The 23,232-nt window shown below is 48.0% G+C and overlaps 1 protein-coding gene across 4 annotated transcripts in view; it reads left to right on the top strand.

The window, feature by feature from the left end:
• LOC135902744 (uncharacterized) overlaps positions 1–22,242 on the top strand; it is a 63,943-nt gene extending 41,701 nt beyond the window's left edge. The window contains exons 1-5 of one of the 4 annotated variants that reach the window (XM_070532987.1): positions 9,973–10,067; positions 12,552–13,024; positions 13,599–13,785; positions 17,252–17,337; positions 21,732–22,242. In XM_070532987.1, the coding sequence (XP_070389088.1) occupies positions 12,651–13,024; positions 13,599–13,785; positions 17,252–17,337; positions 21,732–22,155 (1,071 nt within the window). In that variant the 5' untranslated portion in view covers positions 9,973–10,067; positions 12,552–12,650 and the 3' untranslated portion in view covers positions 22,156–22,242. Of the gene's footprint in view, positions 1–9,972; positions 10,068–12,551; positions 13,025–13,598; positions 13,786–17,251; positions 17,338–21,731 lie in introns of those variants that run through there. The other 3 variants (XM_065432962.2, XM_065432963.2, XM_065432964.2) reach the window with 3 other exon arrangements.
• The last annotated feature ends 990 nt before the right edge of the window (positions 22,243–23,232 follow it).

Here is a 23,232-nt window from a genome sequence, read left to right on the forward strand (position 1 = left end):
AAGCTTTGTGTCCAGGATGACATCTAAGAATTTGTGTTCAGGGCTAACAGTTAGTCTTTCTCCATTAAGGTTAATGTCTGGTTGTGGTAATACACCTCTCCGATTTGAAAATAGGACACATGTGCTTTTTTGGGGGTTCAATTTAAAACCATTCTCGTCCGCCCACTTTGAGAGTCTATTCAAGCCGAGTTGAAGCTGCCTCTCGCAAATGCTAAGATTGCATGACCTGAACCCTATCTGTACATCGTCTACATAGACGGAGTAGAAGAGTGTGCGAGGTAATACGGTGTGGAGAGAGTTCATTTTAACAATAAATAGCGTACAGCTCAGTACTCCACCCTGCGGTACACCTGTCTCTTGTGTGAATGGTCGAGACTGCACGTTGCCAACTCTAACACGAAATGTCCTGTCAGAGAGATAGCTTTCAATTATTCTCAGCAGGTTGCCGCGAATACCCATTGCAGAAAGATCCCGAAGGATCCCGAAGCGCCACGTAGTATCATACGCCTTCTGCATGTCAAGAAACACTGATAATACAAGCTGTTTGTGGACAAAGGCATCCCTGATGTACATTTCCATGCGCACAAGCTGATCTGTCGTCGATCTGCCTTCTCTGAAACCACATTGATATGGGTCTAATTTCTTGTTTATTTCTAGATAGTGGACCAGGCGGCTCTTTACCATCTTCTCAAAAACTTTGCATAAGCAGCTCGTCAGTGCTATAGGCCTATAATTATTTGCCAAGGAAGGGTCCTTACCCTGTTTCAAAATAGGAATTATGATGGCCTCTTTCCAAGCAGAGGGAATGCGGCCGGACGACCATATAGAATTGTAGAGACAAAGAAGGGTTTTTTGGTGTTTCAGGCGGCAGGTGTTTAGGCATTTCGTATAGGATGCGGTCAGATCCGGGGGCAGATTGGTTGCAGCTGTTTAGGGCTGCCTGAAGCTCTGCCATGCAAAAGGGTCTATTGAATGCCTCGTATTTTGTGCTTTTCCGTTCTAATGGTTGTCCTTCTATTTGCCTTTTGTACCTTTGGAATGTTTCAGAGTAGTGCGACGAGCTGGATATTTGTTCGAAATGTGCGCCAAGAAAGTTCGCCTGATCTTCCATGCTGTCGCCTTGAGTATTCACTAAAGGCAGAGAGTAAGACTGTCGACCCTTTATTCTATTAACTCTGTTCCAAACCTTTGTTTCGTCCGTGTAAGAGTTAATGCCTGATATATACTTTCTCCAACTCTCTCTTCTAGCTTGTCGCCGCGTTCTTCGACCCTGGGATTTGACCTGCTTGAAATTGACTAGATTTTCTGCCGTCGGAGAATCCCGAAGTAAACGCCATGCCTTGTTCTGCTTCTTACGCGCTAATCAACACTCATCATTCCACCACGGTAGACGGCGTTTTGTGGACAATCCACTTGTTACAGCGATACATTTAGTGGAGGTGTCAAGGAGAAATCCCGTAAAATATTCAATCGCAGCATCTATGCTTAAAGCACTCATGTCGTCCCAGGATAAGGAAGCAAGTTTTTTTAACTTTTCCCAGTCAGCTGAGTCAGTTTTCCAGCGAGGTAATTGTGGGGGACATTCATTAGACATTGGTGTGCATAGAGCTACAGGGAAATGGTCACTCCCGTAAGGGTTTTTAATAACTTTCCATTTAAAGTATTGTAGAAGAGTAGGAGATGCAATGCTAAGGTCTATTGAGGAGTATGTTTTGTTTGCCACATTATAATACGTGGGCTCCTTCTCATTCAAAAGACATGCACCTGAGGAAAAAAAAGGAACTGTTCAATCAAGCGACCTCTCGCGTCGCAGCGCGAGTCGCCCCATAGATTGCTGTGGGCATTTAGGTCTCCAAGCACAAGATATGGTTCGGGTAACTGGTCTATTAATGTGTGGAATTCTTGTTTGTGAAGCTGAAAATGCGGCGGTATGTATAAAGAGCAAATGGTTATCAGTTTATTTAAAAGTACAGCACGAACGGCCACTGCCTCAAGGGGTGTTTGTAGCCGTAAGTGTTGACAGGCTATAGATTTGTCAGCTATGATAGCTACACCACCGGATGATGCGAGGGCATCATCGCGATCCTTCCGAAAAATAACATACTGACGTAGGAAGTGTTTATGATTAGATTTCAAATGAGTCTCTTGGACACACAGCACTTTTGGAGTTAGTTTTTTGAGGAGTTCTTGGATATCATCGAGGTTGCAAAGCAGGCCTCTGATATTCCATTGAATAATTAGTGTATCCATATTAAAATAAATGTTGTGCTATGTGTCAAAGAGAACTTGATTTAGCTTACAGCGCCCTTTTGAGGCCCTGTAACTGGAGTTTTGTCTTTCCTGGAGCGGTCGACAAAGTCGCGCCGCTCCTTAGGCGTCAAGTGCGCCTTCTGACTCGGTGTTGTGTCCATGGCCTCTTGAGAGGCACTGGACAGCCGCTCTTGCGAGCGGTGTGTTTTACGTGAAAGCCTAGTCTCGGAAGACAAGGCCTTGGAGCCCACCATCCTGGTGGTTGGTGGGTTTTTCTTGGCCTCGGAGCTGGGCTGACTGGTGCCAGCACTAGCAGAGGCCTCCACTGTGGTCAAATTCGGGAGAGGTAGGGCAGCCTTCGCTGCTCCCACCGTGGGGGCGGGTGGCGTTGCCGCACGCTCGCTATGCGTGGTGCTGGCGTTCGCCAAGTGCCGTTGTGGTGCTGCCCCCCGACGTACCACTTCGGCGAAAGATGCGGTCTGTGTAAATGTTGATGAGATGCGTTGTCTTGCTTCTCTGAAAGTTATGTTTTCTTTTACCTTTATCGCAATTATTTCTTTTTCTTTTTTCCAGACTTCGCATGTTCGAGAGTATGCAGGATGGCCACCATTACAATTGCTACAACGGGGCTCAGCCTTACAGTCATCTGCAGAATGATCGTTGATGCCGCATTTCGCACATGTTAGCCGCCCTCGGCAGCTCTGGGAAGCGTGGCCAAACCTCTGGCATTTAAAGCAACGTCGCGGGTTGGGGATGTACGGTCGTACTCTGATTTTGATATATCCAGTTTCTAATGTCTCTGGTAATGTGCTAGAGCCAAAGGTAGCTATCAGGTGCTTAGTTGGCAGCTCTTTGTTGTCCCGTCTGATCTTTATTCTTTGTACGTTTATGACGTTTTCGTCCTTCCATCCTTCCAGGAGTTCTTCTTCGGTCAAGTCCATTAAGTCAATGTCAGAAATTACGCCTTTGGACGAATTCATGGTTCGGTGTGCTGTTACACTGACGGGGATGTCTCCAAGTTCTACAAGGTTCGTTAGCTTGTCATGTTGTGTTTTGTCTTTCAATTCGAGTAATAAGTCGCCACTGGCCAGCTTGGTGATTTTATAACCGCCTCCAATGGTCTCTGTGAGATACTTCGTCACAACGAATGGTGAAATCGTTCTTGCCTTCTTGTCAGGTTTTTCACTGTGAACAACGTGAAATTTCGGGAATGTCTGAGTGGCTTTGAAAGAAAATTGAAATGTAGCATCGGTGCGCCCCCTTTTAGAGAGACGATCGGTTGAAAAAGGGTTGGAAGTTCCCATGACATGTGTTGAGTATTCAGCGACGACGCCAGTCACCCACCACCGAGCCCAACAAGGGGACAAGGCAAGGTATGTGGTGAAACAAGCCCTGCCATGCCAACTGTACGTCGTCGCTATAACCACATATGTTATAACCAAGGTAGGTTATAGCACACCAGGTTAACCCTCGCCGCCAGGAATGTTGGAAGTTATCAGAAGAAAAAGAAGACAGGAAAGACTTAAAGGGAAAGGGAAAGACGAAGGTGTGCGAAGAGAGAGACAGGAAAAGGCGACTGCCGATTTCCCCCAGGTGGGTCAGCCTGGAGGTGCCGTCTATGTGAAGCCGAGGCCGAAGAGGTGTGTTGCCTCCGCCGGGGGGCCTTAAAGGTCCAAACACCCAGCATCGGCTCAACCCCCAGGATCCCCTTTTCCCCAGACACGGCTAAGCCGCGCACGGCTACACGCGGGAGGGGCCAACCCCCGTGTGCTCGGGTCCGTGGTGTCGCAACACACCAAACGCCTGCTTGCGCAGACGCCCCTGCGGGGCCTTGTGATTGTTTGCACTACTGTGTTGTCATTCCTTTGTCCCAAGAGCACGGGAGGAGAACCCCACAGTATATATGTGGACTCAGTCAAAGTAGAAAGTGTTCAAACAATCCAGAGCTGCTTGCTTCAGGGCCAAGGTAGGCAGGTCGGTCTTCTTTCTTATCCCTGGAACCATGAGACGCACTTGAGGTTGTTCTAAACACCACAAAGCTGAGGTTGAACGTGCTGAGGGTGTGAAGCCCGATGGTAGACAGGCACGATGGATGCTGACCTCGTTGGAGAAGGACGCCTGTGGTGGTCGTTCAGGCAGGCAGGCAGGAGAGCTTGATTGCATGCGTGAAACATGATGAACATGGGCCCTAAGCGTGTCGATGCTAATGTAAGACGTGATCGGATGGTCTTGAGCCATTATAATGGTTCCTGCTATTGAGGTGCTCCGCGGTAGTCCTAGGCAAACACGTAGTGCCTGTGCTTGCACGCTCTGTAGTTCTCAAAGATTTGACTTGCATGTTTTAGCAAGCACGGGAGAACTATAACGTAGCGATCCGATAAAAAGTGCTCGATATAACTGTAGCATGGAGCCCACTGACGATCCCCACGTTTTCCCGGCGATAAACTTGAAGACATGAACAATAGATGTGAGCTTCTTCTTCAATTTGGCAACATGAGGGCTCCAAGAGAGGTCCCGGTCCACAATGACACCCAAAAACCGACTATTTCTCTTGTAGGAAATAGGCTGGCCATTAATGCATACTGGAAAACGAGACATTGGTTTTCCTGCAAAAGCGACTAACGCACATTTTTCTGTTGAGATGGTAAGGCCTTGTGTGTGAAGATAGTGAGATGCCTGTGTTGCTGCTTTCTGCAGCCTTGCGCGAACCTACAGACGAGTGACCGCTGATGACCAGATGCAGATGTCGTCGGCGTAGATTGAGACACTCACTGTTTCCGGTAGGGATTCCACCAGCCCAAGAAGCGCGAGGCTGAAAAGAATAGGGCTTAGAACCCCACCTTGGGGAACTCCTCGGCATATGTAGTGGTCGGTAGTAGGACCATCTTCCGTACGTACGAGCAAGGACCTTTGTGTCAAGTAGTTTCTGATCCATCGATATATTTGCCCTCCTAGTTCAATTGTCAAAAATGCGTCCAGAATGTGTTGATGGGAAACGTTGTCGTAAGCGCCTTTCTCGTCCAGAAAGAGCGCTACTGATAATTGTTTCCAAAATGTTTGCTGTTCTACAGATGACAATAAATCGATGACACTGTCAGTCGACGAACGGCCTCGTCGAAATCCCGCCATAGAATTAGGGTAAATCTTGTGGTGTTCTAGGTACCACTCGAGACGCATGAGGGTCATGCGTTCCATGAGTTTCCCGACGCAGCTGGCAAGTGCTATAGGCCGATACGATGCCAGTTCGAGCGGCGACTTTCCTGCTTTTACTAGTGGTATCAGGCGGCTGCATTTCCATTCCTGTGGACGACACCATCTTGCCACGAACTATTAAAAAGTCTGAGGAGTTCTCTTCGTGCTTCTCGGCCTAGGTAGCGCAAAGCAGTATATGTTATGCTATCGGGCCCTGGTGAAGACGAACACCTACAGAGCGCCATAGCAACTTCTAACTCTTCCATACAGAATGGAGCCTCCATACTGGCATCTCGTGGACCGGGGATGTAGCTTAAAGCCATGTCAGAGACTAAAAGTGTGCCGCCGGCGATTCGCGCGCAAAATTCCTCTGCAACGTCTATCTCACGGCGGTTTTGATAGAGAGCAAGGGTGTTAAAAGGGTGTCGTTGCTGGGGTCTTGAGCAAAGACCCCGTAGGGTATGTCAAACACGGAACAATGGCTTGCGGGGGTCTAGTGACTCGCAAAAGCATTTCCATATTTTATCCGCTAGCTTATCCATTCGGCGTCTTATCTTCTTTTGCATGCGCCGAGCTTCTCTGAGGTCAAGAATTGACATCGTGCGCCTGTGCCTCCTTTCAGCATGGCGACGAAGCCTTTCCAATTCAATAACATTCTCTGTACGCTTTTTCGAATGTGTGAAGCAACGCGTGCAATCTTGCATTGCGTCTGCAATTATATTTTCTAATCTTCGTGGGATATGTTTCTTGCAGGTGTCTTCTAATCGATCTTGAAAGACTGACCAATCGATTTGGCGTGATGCATCCGGTAATGCGGCGTCTAGACCATTGATTCTCACATAGGTCGGAATATGATCACTTCCATGGGTTTCAGTATCAGTGAACCACTGCACGCTCGAAGTCAGGGAACGTGACACCAAAGTCAAGTCAAGGCAGCTACTGTACGTTGTTCCTCGCAGAAATGTCGGACTTCCGTCATTTAGAAGACACAGGTTGTGGCCTGATGCAAAGGATATTAGTGACCTGCCCCTCGAATTTATCCTGGAGCTTCCCCATATATGGTGGTGAGCGTTGAAGTCCCCAGTTATTATCCAAGGACCGGGAGTAGTAGTCATAATATCTTCTAGTCTTTTGCTGTCAAACTGACTTGTTGGGGATAGGTAGACGCCAATAATAGTAAAAGACAGCCTCTTCTTTTTCATACTAACACAGACGTATTGGTTACCGTCGTGTGGCGCTACGGGTTGCGAAAAATACGTTAGGTCCTTGCGAATGTAGACCAGAACCTTACTACTACGGACACACGTTGTTGAAACAAAAGGTTCATATCCTGATAGTCTTATGGAGGCTGATTAAGTTCGGTTCACAGATCACCAGTATAGGAAAGTGGTAGTCAAACACAAACTGTCGAAAATACGAAATACGTGACTTTAGGCCTCTCGCATTCCATTGGAATATGGAGGCACTTCTGACATCATCCCGGAACGATCGCTGTTGCTGTAGATGAGCCATGGTTCTGCTGTAGAAGTTCTCAAGCACTGGACTTCTGAAGGCTCGCTAGAACGGGATTGATGGCATCCAGCACTTGCAACGCACTTCGAGCTGTTGGTGTCTGTATCTTGTCCAGAAGAAGACGAATAGCATTCACCAGAGAGCTGATCATGACAACAATTTGTTGATCTTGGTCCGTCAGTTTATCAGGAACAGTCGAAGTGTCCCTTGCTGTAGAAGTCTGATTTCGCTCAGTAGGAGCATGTAGCCTCGGGAGTGCAGGCCACGCGTCAGCAGCAGGGCTGTTCGCTGCATCTTTGTTCTTTGATCTGACTGCGTTTGGCCTGGGCGGAAGAGTAGGTGGCAGTGTACGTGGCTGGCGCTCTGCAGAGGCTTTGGAGGTTCGTGATCGACGTCAGCGACGCGATCGTCGCCGCCTAATAGATATTGCTGCTCCTCGGTGAGACGAGTGGTCTCTAACCATTTTGCTCAATATTGCCATTTCCTTGCGAATTAAAGGGCATTCCTTCGAGGAGGCATCGTGAGGGCCGCTGCAGTTTGTGCACTTCAGCACGCTGGATTCGCACGTGTTAGTGGTGTGGGGCCCAGTGCAGCGAGAACAGACGGTAGTGTTTTTGCACACGCTACTCACATGCCCAAACTTCATGCACTTCCAGCACTGCAGCGGTTTTGGTATGAATGGGCGAACTGCGTGTCGGAAGTGGCCCAATTTACATGTGATGGTAGCGATTCACCTTTAAAGGAAAGCTGAAGAGTCTGTCGAATTCAATAAGACGCTCATATACGGATGCGGGACCCTTATAAACCATGTAGGTAAAATTTGGGTTCTTTTTTTTCAATTAGGAGCGACGTAATCGTCGGGTAAAATTGCGCTGTAGCTCCGCCCCCCTTTGAGTGAGCGAGCGGAGCGGAGACCGGAAACCGCGGTGTTGTGATGTCAACTCTGCTTCGTTCCTTCGCAGCGCCCGCGACCGTGCCTGACCGCGCTTGTTTCTGCGTGCGTGCCATCGTAATCTGCTTCGATCGACCCTGCATTCCTTTGTTGGTGCGTCTGCGTGTATGTAGTGTGGTAGTCAACGTGCGTGGTAGTCAACGTGAGTGGTAATCAACGTGAGTGGTAGTCAACGTGAGTGGTAGTCAACGTGAGTGGTAGTCAACAGATGAAGGTCACTACACGTACTGCATGAACCGGGAAGCATTTCGCGCGTTTAACCCGTCTTTGTAGATTGCCGACAGCTTTGGACAGCGCACAAATGCCGACGATCGCATCCCCGCTTACGTTCCACGAGGAGGCATGCAGGAACACAACACTACAGTTGTTTGACCGGCAACTAGCTCACTAGATCGGTGAAAGATCGGCGAGATCACTAGATCACTTTGCAAAAAACATACTCACCAAAGAGCATTTCCAACACGAGGAGATCCCAAGACTTTGCTTTCGTTCGCGTCGAAAGCACTGCTCGCACCAGCATCGTTTGCTCCTTCGAGAGGCCGGCTCTTCTTAATCGGCTCGTACATGTAGGGAGTAACGCCGAACTCCTCAGAAAAACGCAGTCTCTCTAAATTTTCCATTACCGTCTCAGAAAAACAGCACCAAACTACCTGGCACCGCGCTTCATGTGTAGCGGCAGCGGTCGGCAGCGGCAGAGTTGACGTCATGAGGCGCACCGACCAATCACAGGCGGAAACGAGACGCGCGAGCTGGGCGTGTCCGCTGCTGCACTTTTCGGCGAAATAAAATATATTTGGGCTTTCTTTCGCTCAATTTCGATACGATATTCGAATTCGGAGGGTTGAAAACCATTATGTACAGATGTTCACTCATTTTTTCTGGAAAACCTTTCAGCTTCCCTTTAAATATGATTTTGACACACCGTGACGTGCCGAGACGAAACGCGTTTGTGGTGCTGGTGTTTTCTGTAGCAGGCTTGTTTAAGATCGACAAATAGGAGTCGACAATGGTCTCATCAACATCGTAAATTACGCCACTACTGATTTGTTTGCCCAGCGGAATATGAGGGCGGACTTTCATCCCGTCAAGTTCCGTGACATTGCGCAAAGAATCCAAAGCAGCCGCGTGTTCTACGTCAATCGCTAGGACGTTCTTACGGGTAGTCACTCTGATGTCTTTGATTTCATTCGGAACCAACGCGTCTAGATGTGAAGACACGGCTTGTCTGTGGAGGCGTCTCAGGTTGTCAGTGGCGAGAACTGGCGTGAACAGGATGGTGAGCTCCTCGGTATTCCGCGAAGATCTCACGGTGGACTTACTCGAATTCGAGAATGCGCTGTGAAACCTTCGTTTTGCTTTACGACTCCGCACCAGCTCGAAGGCTTCGTCACAAGAATCTTCATCGCTGACATAGTAGTGCATGGTGTCGTCGCTGTCAGTGTCGCTCTCGGTGCCGTTGCGCTTCCTGGAGGCAGCCACCACTGGCACTGCCGAGCCCGGCGGACATGCGTGAGACTCCATCTCTATCACAGTTAAGGAGGAAATAGCAGTTCACTGGCAAAGTCAAAAAAAAATCCACAAAATAAGTAAAGCTGGAAGGCTCGGTGTTCTGCCTGAAAGGCACTTCGTCTTCTGTCGAAATGATGAAAGACATTTTGTAAATGACGCAAACATATACAACATTTATTAAACACTTTATCTTGTTCGGTTATTCTTGTTACTATTGTTCATCATCTTCAAATTCGCATGATAGTGTGTTTCGATGATGCCGCTGCTTCGTGGAAAATGAGCCCTGGCCGATGCGTGCTGTGCTCATCATGTGACGCAATTGAACGGTGTCACGTTTGGTAGACCTCGTACGTAGGTGTGGTCGATGACGCTGCCTCCTTTTGATGCGAACCATTACCAGCCGTTATCAACCATACTGCGGCGGCGGCAGCTTCGTATGGCACGGCCGCGCGAACCCTATCTTGAAAGAAATCTGCGATGGGGACAGAGTGTGCCGAGAGCTGATACCTTCGTGTGCGCTCAGTTCTTGTCAGTTAATTCGCGTTGAATCAGGAGGCAGCGCGAAGGCCAATTCCCTCGCTGCTGTGGGCTTTACCTTGAAAGCGATTGTATTTCACGACGTACCGACGGACGTAACGGGTTTCCTGGTTGGGTAGGCATAGAAATGCTTATAGATTTAAAAAGCCACTCGTAGCGTTATAGCAAGTGAGAAGCGGCGCAAAAAAGAAAGACGAGTGCTGACGCAACCTCGGCCTGACGATTGGCGGATTTTGGCGGTGCCTGAGTGGGCCAAGTTGTTTTAACGCGATAGCGTTAAGGAGCTCGTGTCGCAGAAAAGCCGGTGTCGTCGGCGTCGGGTGTCGGCGTCGGCGGCGTTGACCGTGAGCGATAAATCACGGCAGGCGCTTCATAAATAAAAAGCAACTTCCAAGATTGGCCCGGTGGGAATCGAACCCAGGTCTCCGGAGTGTGAGACAGAGACGCTACCACTCAGCCACGAGTTCGATGCTTCCAAGCGGTGCAAACGCGCCTCTAGTGAATGCGGTGTTGCCTTCGAAACCAGCCGTGGAAAGTTATACTGCGGTGTATATCGGTAATTATGAACATGTAACGTACAGAAGTCACAATTACACGAGTTGCGAAGTGCGTTTCCGCTGCATTTCTTTTGCGCTTTCCGCACACGCAGAGCCATCTTGCGGCAAACACAGAAGACCCCCTCCTCTCAATGTACGGCGCTGCCCCGACAGGAGGCGCGCCGCGCGCGCATTGGGACCGCTGCCAGGCGCGTCGCGGGACTCCCTCTCCCCTGACGACGCTTCGCCGTGCTTCCGGTTTAGATTACTATCTATCTCTCTGCCCGTGCCGATCACGACGTTTGGCTGGCGTAGATCGTTTCCCCTCCGAGACACCGAGTTCTTTGGTTCGTTTCGTTCGCTCAGGCGCACGTTTCGTTGTCGCGCCGAACGCTGCGTTGCTCGACGTTCACCGCGTGATAGGTGGGCGCTAAGTCCGATGCGGGGCGCATCGTAAGTGATTGCTGTGCCGTAGCGCATTGTCTTATACCCCTTGGCGGGTCGACGGGAACGCTGTCGCGTCCCACTCTTGAAGGCGAAGCTTAAGCGTCCTCCAATTTTTTTTTTTATCGGTAGAGATCGACTGCATTAAAATAAGAAAGCCACCGACTTATATTTGTAAAACTCGAGAACACTTATAAAGCCTGAACGGCCCAGATACCAAAACTTTTTTTTCTTCTTAAGGTAGTAAGAGAATGTAACCAAATGTCGTCATTAATGTTTTCAGTAGGGTCTTCTGAATTTAATTTGACATTCTATTATTCGTGACGTTGTCTTGTGGCGTTTATTTTTTTGCTTTATTTTCAATGGTAATTTACTATGTCGTAAGGCATTCGCCATAGAATTGAAATGTGAATTGACGCAGTGTACCATCTGCACGCCTTCCGTTGTTCGTTGTAAAATGTTTCCGAGGCTTCTTTTGCGCGATTAATTATCGGACCTGTCCATTACTGTATCGCTGTGTAATATTTGCATTTCTTTCTTTATTTCGTAGCATAGTAACCTGAGGCTGAATTCACAAAGCTTTTATTTCGTAATTGCTTTTCGCCATTGGCCTGCCGTCTTCGCTAGTTGTGTGTCCAGAATCAGATTTTGCGAAAACTTTGCCTTACGAACAATTCTAGCGCAAGACGTTTTGTGAATACGTACCCTGTTATGGCAGTTTGCTTCTTCAACCTTCGCAATAAAACTTATGTATGTAATCCCACACAATGTCCCAATTTCTGCCACAAGATATGCAAAGACAACAGCAGTATCTTTATATGGAAAATTAGAAATAGTTGCGATTTTGGGTGTTGCACTGATGCGCCAGCCCTGGGCTTAGGGCGCAAAATTCAAGAAATGGAACTTTGTCCTTCATTTTCTCTTTTATTAATCACCTCATTAAAGCGAAATTACTGAACATAGAATTTCCGATGTATACTTTATCTGTGCTAATTGATTTAGCATTTCTCTTTAGTGTTACATGAAGACTCGTAAAGTACAGAGCTTTCACAACAGTGTAAATAATTTTTTTCACGAGCTTGCTTGGTTATTTCGTAATACGCCTAATATTTAGAACAAAATTGAGAAATAATCAATACTTGCTCAGATTTCTCCCCCAATTTGTTCCCGTAGGTCCTGCTTATTTTGCTTTAACCGAAAGCTAAAAGTTACCCCCTGCGATGGTGAAATCATTGTCCGAAGGTAAAACAGGAAAACAGCAGCTGATTCTGCGAATTGGCATTACATTTAAAATTTTGCTTAACTTAGGAAAGCAGCTTTGATATGTAGCGAGATGACTAACTAATAAAATGGTCTGCGGTATGTCTTTAGAAATACGGAGACCAATTGGAGGGCTACATATAGGGATATATAGGAAGCGCAGCTTTAAACACAACCGAAGCCCTCTCACTATTTTTACTGATCGAAATGACTAGATATTTATGCCAATAAAATAATGCCACTGAAAAGTTCCAGAAAGATTCGAGAAAACGCGACATTATCGTTAACGTGACTACACGTTGGCTAAATTTAGAGACATTGTCGCCAAGTTAACAACAGTGATTTTCACCTTCTTTCAGTCCAGTGCAGGCGGCATCAAGAAAAGGCGAAGACTACTGCTCGAGCGTGCGGCAGCTTTCGCATGCCCAGCAGTCTGCGCGGCATACGCGGTCCACTGCATGGCCTCCCTGTATCTGGCCCTCAAGCGCGACCAGGACACCATTATGGCTGTCGTGCCTGACGTGTCCGACCTCTGCCGGGCGCTCGTGTCCTCCCTGACAGCTGTCCACGGAGCCCTCAACGGCGCCAGGGTGTCTGCCCTGCTGCGTCACTCGGCAGCCGCCATGTTCGGGCGCCAGCCTTCGACCAGCGTTCACCTCGCCAAGCCTTCCAAATGGTCGGCCATGCGCCGCATCGTGATGGCTTCGAGCGGCTTTGCATTGCTCAGCTGGGTGGTGTTCGTGGGGCTCCGTATCTCGACGCTCCGCCGTCGAGGCCCGCGGGAGTATTGCGTGTCGTACCTGTACGGCTTTGACCCTTACGGCGGTGATGGGTGAGGCACATTTTGTCGCTGTCTATACGTCGAAAGTTTTGTACGTTGTCAAAAGGAAACAAGGCGCAGCCTGATCAACCTCAATGCCTCGGCTTTGCCCATCTCGCCCAAGCACTCTGTAGCAAGCGAGTTGCTAGGTAATGTGGCGTCAAGAAAAGGGCGAGCATGGGCGTCAGGGGTACCCCTGGCAAACAGCTGCAACCGATGGTGCAGTTGACTGCAGTGGAACAGCGTGATGTCACCCAAGCACGCAAAAAAAAATGGCACAAGGAATAAAGAAATGTCCGTGGTTGCTCTGCGCACTAACGTTTATGAGAGCTGGCGTAATCCGCATGGGCATTAGTAATATTTTTCATGCGTGACAAAAGAGATTTCGATATAGCAGGGGCCGCAGTCAAAAACCTTTGCGTAATTGATAAGGCTCATTCGTCGCCAGTGGCCGGCCACGTTCCGTAATGATATGTCCAAAGATTGTCTGGAGCTTGCTCCTACAAACCGTTCTGACATTGCCGAATGAGTACGACGGAGGAATACCGCCCGTTTGCTGCTAATAAGTTTGTTTGTTTCTGGCCAGTGGACCAGCAGTTTATGTGGTGCCGGCGTTGGACGCTCTGCTGTACGGGGCTATTATGGCGGTGCCTCGCTGGAGCATCGCCCTGCACGTCTCCCTCTGCCTCTTCCTGGGCGCTATGGCCGAGCAGCTGTCCGACAGCGTGAGACAGGCTGCCGAACCACAGGAGAGACAGCTCGCAGCCGCCGAGGTACTCGACGCTGTTATTAATGGATATTGTATGGGATTGCATATTACACCCACAGCGAGAGAAAACGTACTCCTTCTTAGTTGTATGCCAATATGAAGTACTGATACTTCATCAAAGACAGCGAAGCTGCATAAGCGAGCTTCGCGTGCTTCGTCGGAAGTATCATAGAGGCCTCTTTACTAGCGTTCGTTCGTCGGGCGTTGATTCACCGATGCTTCGGGGCACCCAATCGGGCTATTTTCGACTGTTATTTAATACTGATCAAGCCGTCAGTTTCCACCACCGCAGACGTACTAACTCTTAGCAGACTTTCTGCATGAATCTGGTGGAGCATGACGTGGGAAGAAAAACGGATTACTGGGTAAAAGAAAATACGAAAAGAATTTGTTGTCTAGTCGAGGGAGGCATACGCACGCTACATATTATTTAGCAATAATTTAGAATTACGTGCCGATGGAGAAGGTAAAGTTGAGACTCTGACGCAGTTACATTGCTGGCTGATACAGCGTACACCGCGTTACGTCGGCTTTGACCATGACGTCGGCTTTGACATGAAAACGCCAGCGATGTTCCCCTAAGCAGCTTCGCTCTAACACTGACGACGGTAAAGCTCAGGCAAACCAGAGCACAAGTGAAGCAAAGCTTCCATCCTAGCTCAGTACTTGTGGAAGATGTCCACCATACTGTCGTTCTCTCTGTCAGCGGTCGCAGAGAAGGAACCGTTTATTTGGCTGTATCTGAATTCAGGAACCCTTAGAATCCGGAACACCTTAGACTTCTGTCAACTAAAGGACCAGGCAGCATTTCGTAAAGGCTGCTCAACAATAGACCATATTCAGACTATCAATCAGGTGATATAGTAATGTGCGGAATATAACTAATCCTTAAATTTATTTATTTATTTATTATACCCTCAGTGCAAAAGGAATTACAGAGCGGACTGGGTAATATAGGTTACAAAGACAATACAATACAGTGAATTTTGTTAGAACACATTTTCAACAATCTCCAAAATAAACAAAGGTTGTTAGTGCACCACGAAATCGTTGATTATCTTCAATGGCTGCAATATCGGGAGGGAGGCGGTTCCATTCGACAGATGTCTGGGGAAGGTAGGACTGAAAACAAGCTTTAGTTTTGCACTTTTCGATGCTAACCTTGTGCCGATGATCAATGCGATGGGAGATGTATTCCCGTGGTGAAATAAAATCGTCATGTAGCGTGACGTGATGATATGCCTTGTGGAATAGAGTGAGGTGACTGATTTTACGGCGAGATTTTAAAAATGGGAGAGAAAGGTTAGTCTTCATGGCTGTGATATCTGCAGTACGGTTCATAAGAAGCCAACAAACACTGACACCAAGGACAACATAGGGGAAATTACTTGTGCTTACTAAATGAAATAATGAAACGATAAATTATTGGAAATTAAAGTGGATGAAAAAACTTGCTGCAGGTGGGAACCGAACCCCGAACCTTCGCATTTCGCGTGCGATGCTCGATGGTAGGGCATCGCACGCGAAATGCGAAGGTTGTGGGTTTACCATTGAAGGGTAATTGAAGGGTAATCGCCGGAATTACCATTGAAGGGTAATTCCGGCGATTTTTATATTATTGTCAGCGGGTGTCGGTGAAATTCACTGGGCACGTTCCTCTGCACACTTCCCTCATGCCCTCAAACAGAGCAGGTTTGAAAGTTGCGCAGAACAAATAAATTTTGTTCATTTCTTCGAGCCACGTGCCTTGCTTGCTCCTCATCTACTAGCCACATTGTGTTATGTGTAAAAGGCGACATACACAGCACAGGGTCAACAGCGTCGAATATAATCAGCAATGGTGCGCTTGTGTTTCGCGTGAGAAGCTGTTGTCCTGAGAAGTTACATTCTGCGCAGGCGGGCAAGTGGTAGGTGGAAAGTCGTCTTGGCTTGTTGCCTGCGCGAACTTGAGCCCTCGCCAGTAGCGCACATAGCTTGAACCGATGCCGAACGCGTTCTGTCACGAGGTTGGGCTTGTCACAGTCGCCGAGGTCGTACAAGCGCTCTTGAGCGACTTACCTGAAGCGAATAAAGCCCTCAGGACGAAGAAAACCGCTCTTGTAGTTCAGCCTTGAACATACGTATTTAAAAGCAACTATTCTACATTTGGTACAGTGCACAAACAAAAAGCGAGAACCAACAACACGGCGCACCATCAAAATAGGTACGTCGCCGTGTTCTCGAACGCTGCCAGTCACCCTCCCCAGCACTTCGTTAAAATAAATGTTCCTACGCCCGTGGTAGTATTTTCAGGTATTCTTATGCTGTCTCATTATTTTCCATCCTAGAGGCACTGTTTGCCTCAGATCCCAAATTCGCAACATGCGGAGTCACTTTCGATAACGAAGCTTAGTCAATCGGCTGCCTCGTTCAGCTGCGCCAAAGGTGCCAGTACTGGCCTCGGCGTTTCCGCGAGAGAACTATGCGTTGTGTAAATGACCGATCATATGCGCAATGTCTTAATCTGTGTCTATTTTACAGGACACATCAATTGTGTGCATCAAAAGAGTACTAAGAATGACGAGTAGGAAGAATAACAACGCGTGCTACGGTCTCCCACTTGCTCTTTTCGAAATTGTCAAGTCGCTCACAGCAGCGCGACTCCGAATGATGCGACAGTGCTTAGATGCACAAAATATCAGTGTTTCGCTACATTATGATATTATTTCATGTTACGGATGAATGGCCTGCATGATATTAAAAGGGATCGACGAGCAGTCCCTGTACCAAGCCGATGTAAACAAGTTCACCGGTGCTCCGGACACTCAACGACGTTGTTCCTGGAAATTGAGTGCCCTATAAGTTGACATACAAATGCGGAAAGTAGCGATTCACAATATCCCATAGTTAGCATGTGAAACTTTTCCCTGACAAGGGGAAAACACCTAAAACAGCAAGCAGCACGTATCATTTCAATGGTTAGTGCTACCATGGGTTTTATGTTGCAGCGCGATGTGTTATTCTGGGCGCTGGCTGTCGTGGTGGCGGCTCGAATTAGAACGGCGAATCATGGCTATTGAATTCGTCGAAATAGCAGCTGTCACTGTTTGGCAGTTCCAAATAGCTGGTGCAGCTGGCACTTGTCACCCGAAGACATTCCGCGAATGGTCCGGAGCGGTCACGAATCTGCTGAGCGTCTACTCTTCATCGCTTTCGTTCTTCACGCTGGTTTGACCTGCATGCCTAGAGCACTTTCCCCACTAGTGTGCCACTCGTGACGTTGCAGGAAGAGGTTCGCTCAGCTGCTCGGTCATGTTTCGTTTTCATTTTCGACCTCTCTTTTTGTTTATTTAGAATTATTTTTGAATTTTCGAAACCAATCTATCAGACGCAGGACACGAGGCTCTCGGGAACCTAGGGATGCCATTACCATGACATGGTCAAACTACCACCGGAGCTTTTCTGCAATACGTTAACGGGGCTTTACGCAGGTCCGGGAGCTGCGGCTGCACCATGCGTCGCTGTGCCGTGCCATCGGCCGCTGCGACGACCTCTACAATTGGCTGCTCTTCATCTGGTACGTCTCGCCGGCCCGCGCACGCAACTGACGCGACTTGCAAACCCGCACCACTTGAACTAAAGCGCACGTGCCTGACTACGGGTATGGTTTATCGCATACAGGGGCCTTTTCACTGGGCTCTCAGGGACGTGCCATTGCGTGCCTTCACTCCCGTATTGTAGAACCTTCCTCCACTTAACACCCTGCCTCGGTTCACGAAAGTACATAGCAGCGGCACCCCTCGACAGAAGGGGTCACGGCATTTCGTTTTCATCCACGACTCTTGAGAAGTGAAAGCGTATTGATCAGCCGAAGGGCGGCGCTATGCTCCCCTAAGTGGAGTGAAGGAAAAGCTTCGAATTGAGCGTCGTTTAACCCATTAGGGACCGGTTTCTTTATTTTCTTGCTATCTTGAAATAAATGTCATATCTTAACTGACATTTATACTAATAATTCACATGCAAGAAATTATTACTCTTGCGTAATTAGTTTTCGAAATACAGCCAGTGACCATATGGTCACACTGGGCCCTTACGCTACAGCAAAATACGCGAAGTTAAAAACATTCATTTCAAGCCATTAAACATCACAAAAAACATTTATAGCGAATAGTCAAGCACTTATTTAGTGTGATATGGTTTAAATCTTGGAATATACATGCCGACGTCATACTTTGTGCATTGTGTGTGCACCGCGCTGTTGCAATTATCTCATGCACACCTCCCCCTCTTGCCATTAGGTATCGGTGCAACAAAGTGGGCCACTTGGTCACACCGCGTACCAGTCAGGGCATCACAAGTCTTTGGTATTCTGCGTTGACCAGGTCCTCTAGGCTTATTGTCCCATCGTATCAGGTAGCTTTGTGCAATTTGCCTGCGGAATTCCACCTGCGTGACGTTGAACCCTGTGCTACGAATTAGCGCCCAAGCGTTGCTGATAGATACATCACAAAGTGAAGTGAAAATCGGCCACCACCACTTTTTGCCACGGATTGCAATCCTATAGGGGCCTGCATTTGTATCCATCTGGGCCGTACCTCCTATAAATCTCGTACTTAGCAACAGTGTTTTGATGGGCCACCTTGATTCGCTTCTTCTCAACATACGAGTACTTGCCCTATCGAGTACGGCGTTGTCAAAAAGATCGAACAACTCAACAGGTGAAAAGTCCCTGTAAGCAGCAAAGTTTGGGTCGGGAAATATGCCAAGGCTTGTCTGGAGATCACCCTTCGTCCACTTAGAAGCAGTGGATAATTTTGCCGGAATGGCCAGATCAACTACAGAAGAAGAAACCTCTGATATTCTGTCACCTCGCTCGCCGGGGTCGTCATCGTCCGAGTTGCATCCACCAATGCGGCGTCCGTCGGAGAAAACAGTTTCAGCGCCGGCTAATAGAATGTCGATGAGCCCTGCTTAGAATGTCAATGAGCCCACCTGAGTCTTCATCGGCCGAGTTTTCACCCGAATAGGTGCTAGCCTCTGGCGGCTTGATATAAATCACTGACACGTCGTCATGTTCCTCTACGACTGCTTCGCTATTTCTTCCAACATCAACCTATTCAGACAATAAAATAGGAAATAACCACTGCAAGAACACGCCAACAGCCGTGCAAGGGATGAGAATGCAGTTAAAAATAAATAAACAGTTAGGTAGCCTAAAGGCCCAGAGTGACCATATGGCAACGCGCAAGATAACACGCTGGTTCATGGATAAATCGAACATTAATCCTTCACAACTGCTCATCGAAGGTCACATATATTCAAAGAACAATACGGAGGTAAGGATATCTGACTATTGCTTAAAGATGTAGTGAAAAAAAAACACGCTTACCCCTTGGAGCAATGCATGGCAACGCTCCTCCCAGAGCAACACTTATTCCCTCCTTTGCGAGGGGCTTAAACAAAACGACTGACAGCTGCTGTCACTTGGTATCCATAAAGGGAACTCTAATCTGTCAAACGGCACGTCAAAGGCGATTTTGGTGCCGTTTTGTTAATCGTAATTAATTGAAATCCACTGTGCAGACTACCGTGACCACGCTGGTCTTTAATGGGTTAAGAATACTGGGGGCAGATTTCGTCCTTTCTGTTTGTCTTTATGCGCACATGCGCTCCAGCTTTGTTCGTAGGGGTGCTTTTGAAGGCTCCATACTATGGAGGAAAGAAAGAGAAAAGGAGACGCTCTGAAGTCATGATTTTGAAGACAGAAGTGCGGTCATGTTGGTTTGACACCTCCCTTTGTGTCTCCAATCAGCTCGCCGGAGGAAATGGCGCGAGCACTGAACTTGCAGTGCTTCGAGCCATCGGAAGTGTGCGCTTGTGGCGTGCGTAAGAATGAAACCTACTCCACGTCTGTAACAGTGCTAGTGAAGCAGACACGCCCATGCGTTCTGCCATGGCGCGTTGAGGAAGACGACAAGGACCCGTGCCGTGATTACTTGAGTGGCTGTGTTGTCGGCTGACACACCCACCGACCCGAAAGACAACATTCAGGCTCACACACCCCACTCCAAACTCACCATGTCCTACGAAAGCAATGCGCTTCGAGAAATACCGGTGCCGAAAAATCGTGTCTCACTTTTCGATGGCTGAGAGGATCAGCGAGAGTTTCACGAGCACGGTTGCTATGGAAACCGTGATGTTTGGAACGTAAGTACCAGTGCGCCTTTCCGAAAAACAGCTCATGACTTCCGACACACTCTCTTCGAAGCAGCTGTGTTGGCCGGGGCCTTGCTATCTACGCTCCAGGCTTAGAACGTAGATGCTTCGAAGTGTAGTAGTGGAGTATAGAATAGACCTAATATCGCTCGTCATATTTCTTTAGGTCGTCACTCGTTACGACACTACCAGCTTCGAGCATTTGTGTGTGACCGAGGTAAGCTATGCTCATTGGTTGACCTACTCATATTACGCGAGCAATTGAGCGAAAACAAATGTATCAGTGAGTTTGATTGAGGTGAGTGTTATGTTTCTCTAGCGCTTTCAAAAAACGTACTAGATAACTTGTTTACATTTGGTGGAGGTAAGCTGCATATTGTGGGCGATACATAGGCGAAGGGCTAGGTGTGGGGTTTATTTACAGCATTTGCAATAGATTACTTATCAGGGGCGCTCTGCGGCGTTATATGTGTGTTTTACAAACGGCACGGAACTTATCCCGCAGGCCTGGGGGAACTATAAAAGCCATCCAGATCAAATTTAGCGAGAAAGAACAAAACGTAATGCACGATTTATATGCGAAGGTCAATTTGTATGCATCAAACACGCCCTTTGTAAAAAAATGCCTTTATGAAGCGTTTGAAGCTTATAGACAAAGCATTATTCCCTGTATTTTCAGCTCTTTCGAAAAATCTCCAAGTCACACCGAGTTTACATTTGTTGAAAATAATGCGTAATGTAATGCGCAGATAAACATAGTTCTTGTCGAATTGGAAGCTGCAACCGCCGCAGTGGCGTAGTGGCTTTCGCGTTGCGCGAATACCGGCTGCGGCTGCCGCATTTCGATGGAGGAAAACGGCAAAAACGCTTGCGTACCATGCATTGGGTGTGCGTTAAAGAACGCTGGGTGGTCAAAATGAATCCGGAATAATCCATTACGTCGTGTCTCAATTTCAGATCGTGGTTTTGGCACGTAAAACTCTAAAATTTAAGTTAATTTACATCGGAAGCTGTGTATATAACTACAGACCTTTCGTTTTCTCAATATTTTCATGTGTTTTAGGCAGTTCAGAGTAGGTTGTTACCAGGTTTCATAGATAAGCTAAATGAGAACGCTTGTTTAGCTTTAGTGAAATTTAAGTGAAAGTTATGATTGATGTCCACGTGATGTTCGAGGTGTATCGGTCAGTTATTGATTGCCCTTGCAGTATATTACGTATTGAGGAGCTTCGGAGCTTTATAGGTGTGTTTTACGAACGAAGGAGAACGGTGCCTCCATCGACGCCCTTTTAGACCTAGATGAACGGTAAGTGACACCAACGTCAAATTCAGATGAAATTGGGGGGACTTCATAACAAATAGATGACACGGTAAATGTGCGGGGATGAATTGCAGGCTCGGTAAGCAAAAAATCCCGTCGACTAGTGCTCGAAAGCGTCATGTGTGGGCAAGTCTTCAAACGTGCGAGTAACTAGCGGGAAACATCTTAAATTGTACCGTGTAATAATCGTTAACTTAAGTTACCAATGCAAAAACAGCTTCGATGAAAATTAGGGTGTGATTCCGCAAGATCGAGTAAGTCTGCTGTCTTTCTTTATCCCCTTAGAACATATTAAAAAAGGCTCCACAATTTGCTCGAATTCACTCAATATGGTTGAACCTTTGCTGTCGTTGTCGCATGGCCATGCTAGAAGGAAGGGCACACGCTGGAAGTGTACACACTGTCATCGTTTTTTTTTTCACTTTCTCGCTCAGGTGCGGAGACACGGTGCTGTGCTTCATCTTCGGCGTGCCCTGGATCATGTCGCGCGCCGACGTGGACGAGCCAGGCGCGTACGCCGCGGCCTCCATCGACGTCACCCTGGCCGTCGTCCTCCTCGTGGCCCTGTTAGTTGCGGCCTCGGAGCCCGGACGCTTGGCGAAGGACTCGCTGACGCCTCACGTGCTGCGCCTTGCATGCTGCGACCACCACGCGGGCGCCTCTGCGTCCCGCACGCAGGCCGAGGAGATGGCCCTGAATCAGGAGCTGCTGATGCTGTCCACGGCCGTGCGAGGAGCACGAGTGGAGATGTCGGGCTGGAACTGCTTCGACGCACACCGCGGCAGCACCATCACCGCCATGTCTATGCTGGCCACGTATGCGGTGCTCGTCTACCAGATGCTGCACCACATCGAGTGAGGCCGCCCGCGAGCAAGGCAAAAAAATAAAGCACGTCGCAGAGATCGCGAAGAATTAACTGGCGAGGGCGTTTTTGTGCGTGAAAGAGCGTATGGTGCTCAGTTTAATAAATAGTTCACAATTATCGACCCTGGCATGATGATCTTGTTCACCATTGGCTGCAAATAGCCAGTGCGCTGTCAGAAGGCCATATGATTTTTTTTAAATTGTCTTTGTGTCATTGTAACTGAGAGTACTGCGACGAACATAGCTATATACGCAATAAACAGTCGCTCTTAGCGTACATAATAAACCTAAATTTCAATTCCGAGTAGCTGCCTCTAAGCCTTTCCAACCAACAGCGGCAGCTATTTTAGCAAGTCTTGTATGACATCAAGAAACGCGCAGCCACCGCTGTGTGCAGTCCGCTCCGAAACCCAACCTTCCACGGGGCTATTCGCAACATCTAAGGGTTGAGCCAAAATTGGTCTAGGTTTCTGTAAAAATAACGATCCTGAGCCGGCAAAAAAACGCTTTTCAACACTAGGATGCTTGCTACTGCCATTGAAATACCGTCCACCGAAGTGAGTTTTCCGGATTTGTGTCCCAGATACCTTCCGCCGAGTACCGCACCGCATACTGCATTGACCAAAAGCTTTGCCGAATATGCCCTCGGGAGTACAAGATGAATGCACGTCAACACCTTACAAAACCAGTCCTAGCAATGCGATAAATGCGACGACAGCATTGACTTAGACAGTGAAGATGCAATAATACCTAGGTTACTCCTGTAATACGAAGGCAGTTCCTGGAATAACTTCGTTGCCCAGTGTGTGTTTTCAACACCTCAAGGACCAACGCTAGAACTAGGGGCCAAATCCTGTTGGCCTGTACATCCGAATTTCTTCCCTCTCGCATCCGCCTGTTGAGCAAGCGTACATAATCTCGACAGCGCGGTCAGTGCAGTGAGTGCGGGCCGCATATGCGACAAGTAGAAATTCCGAGCGGTATCCCTCTCGCTCGTTCGCCTGTTCTCGCAGTCCCCAGGACAAGATGGCTGCCCTCTCTAAGCGCTGCCAAATGTTCGTTTATACTAGA

Source organism: Dermacentor albipictus, chromosome 2, assembly GCF_038994185.2.
Source record: "Dermacentor albipictus isolate Rhodes 1998 colony chromosome 2, USDA_Dalb.pri_finalv2, whole genome shotgun sequence".
Taxonomy (NCBI): Eukaryota; Metazoa; Arthropoda; class Arachnida; order Ixodida; family Ixodidae; genus Dermacentor; species Dermacentor albipictus.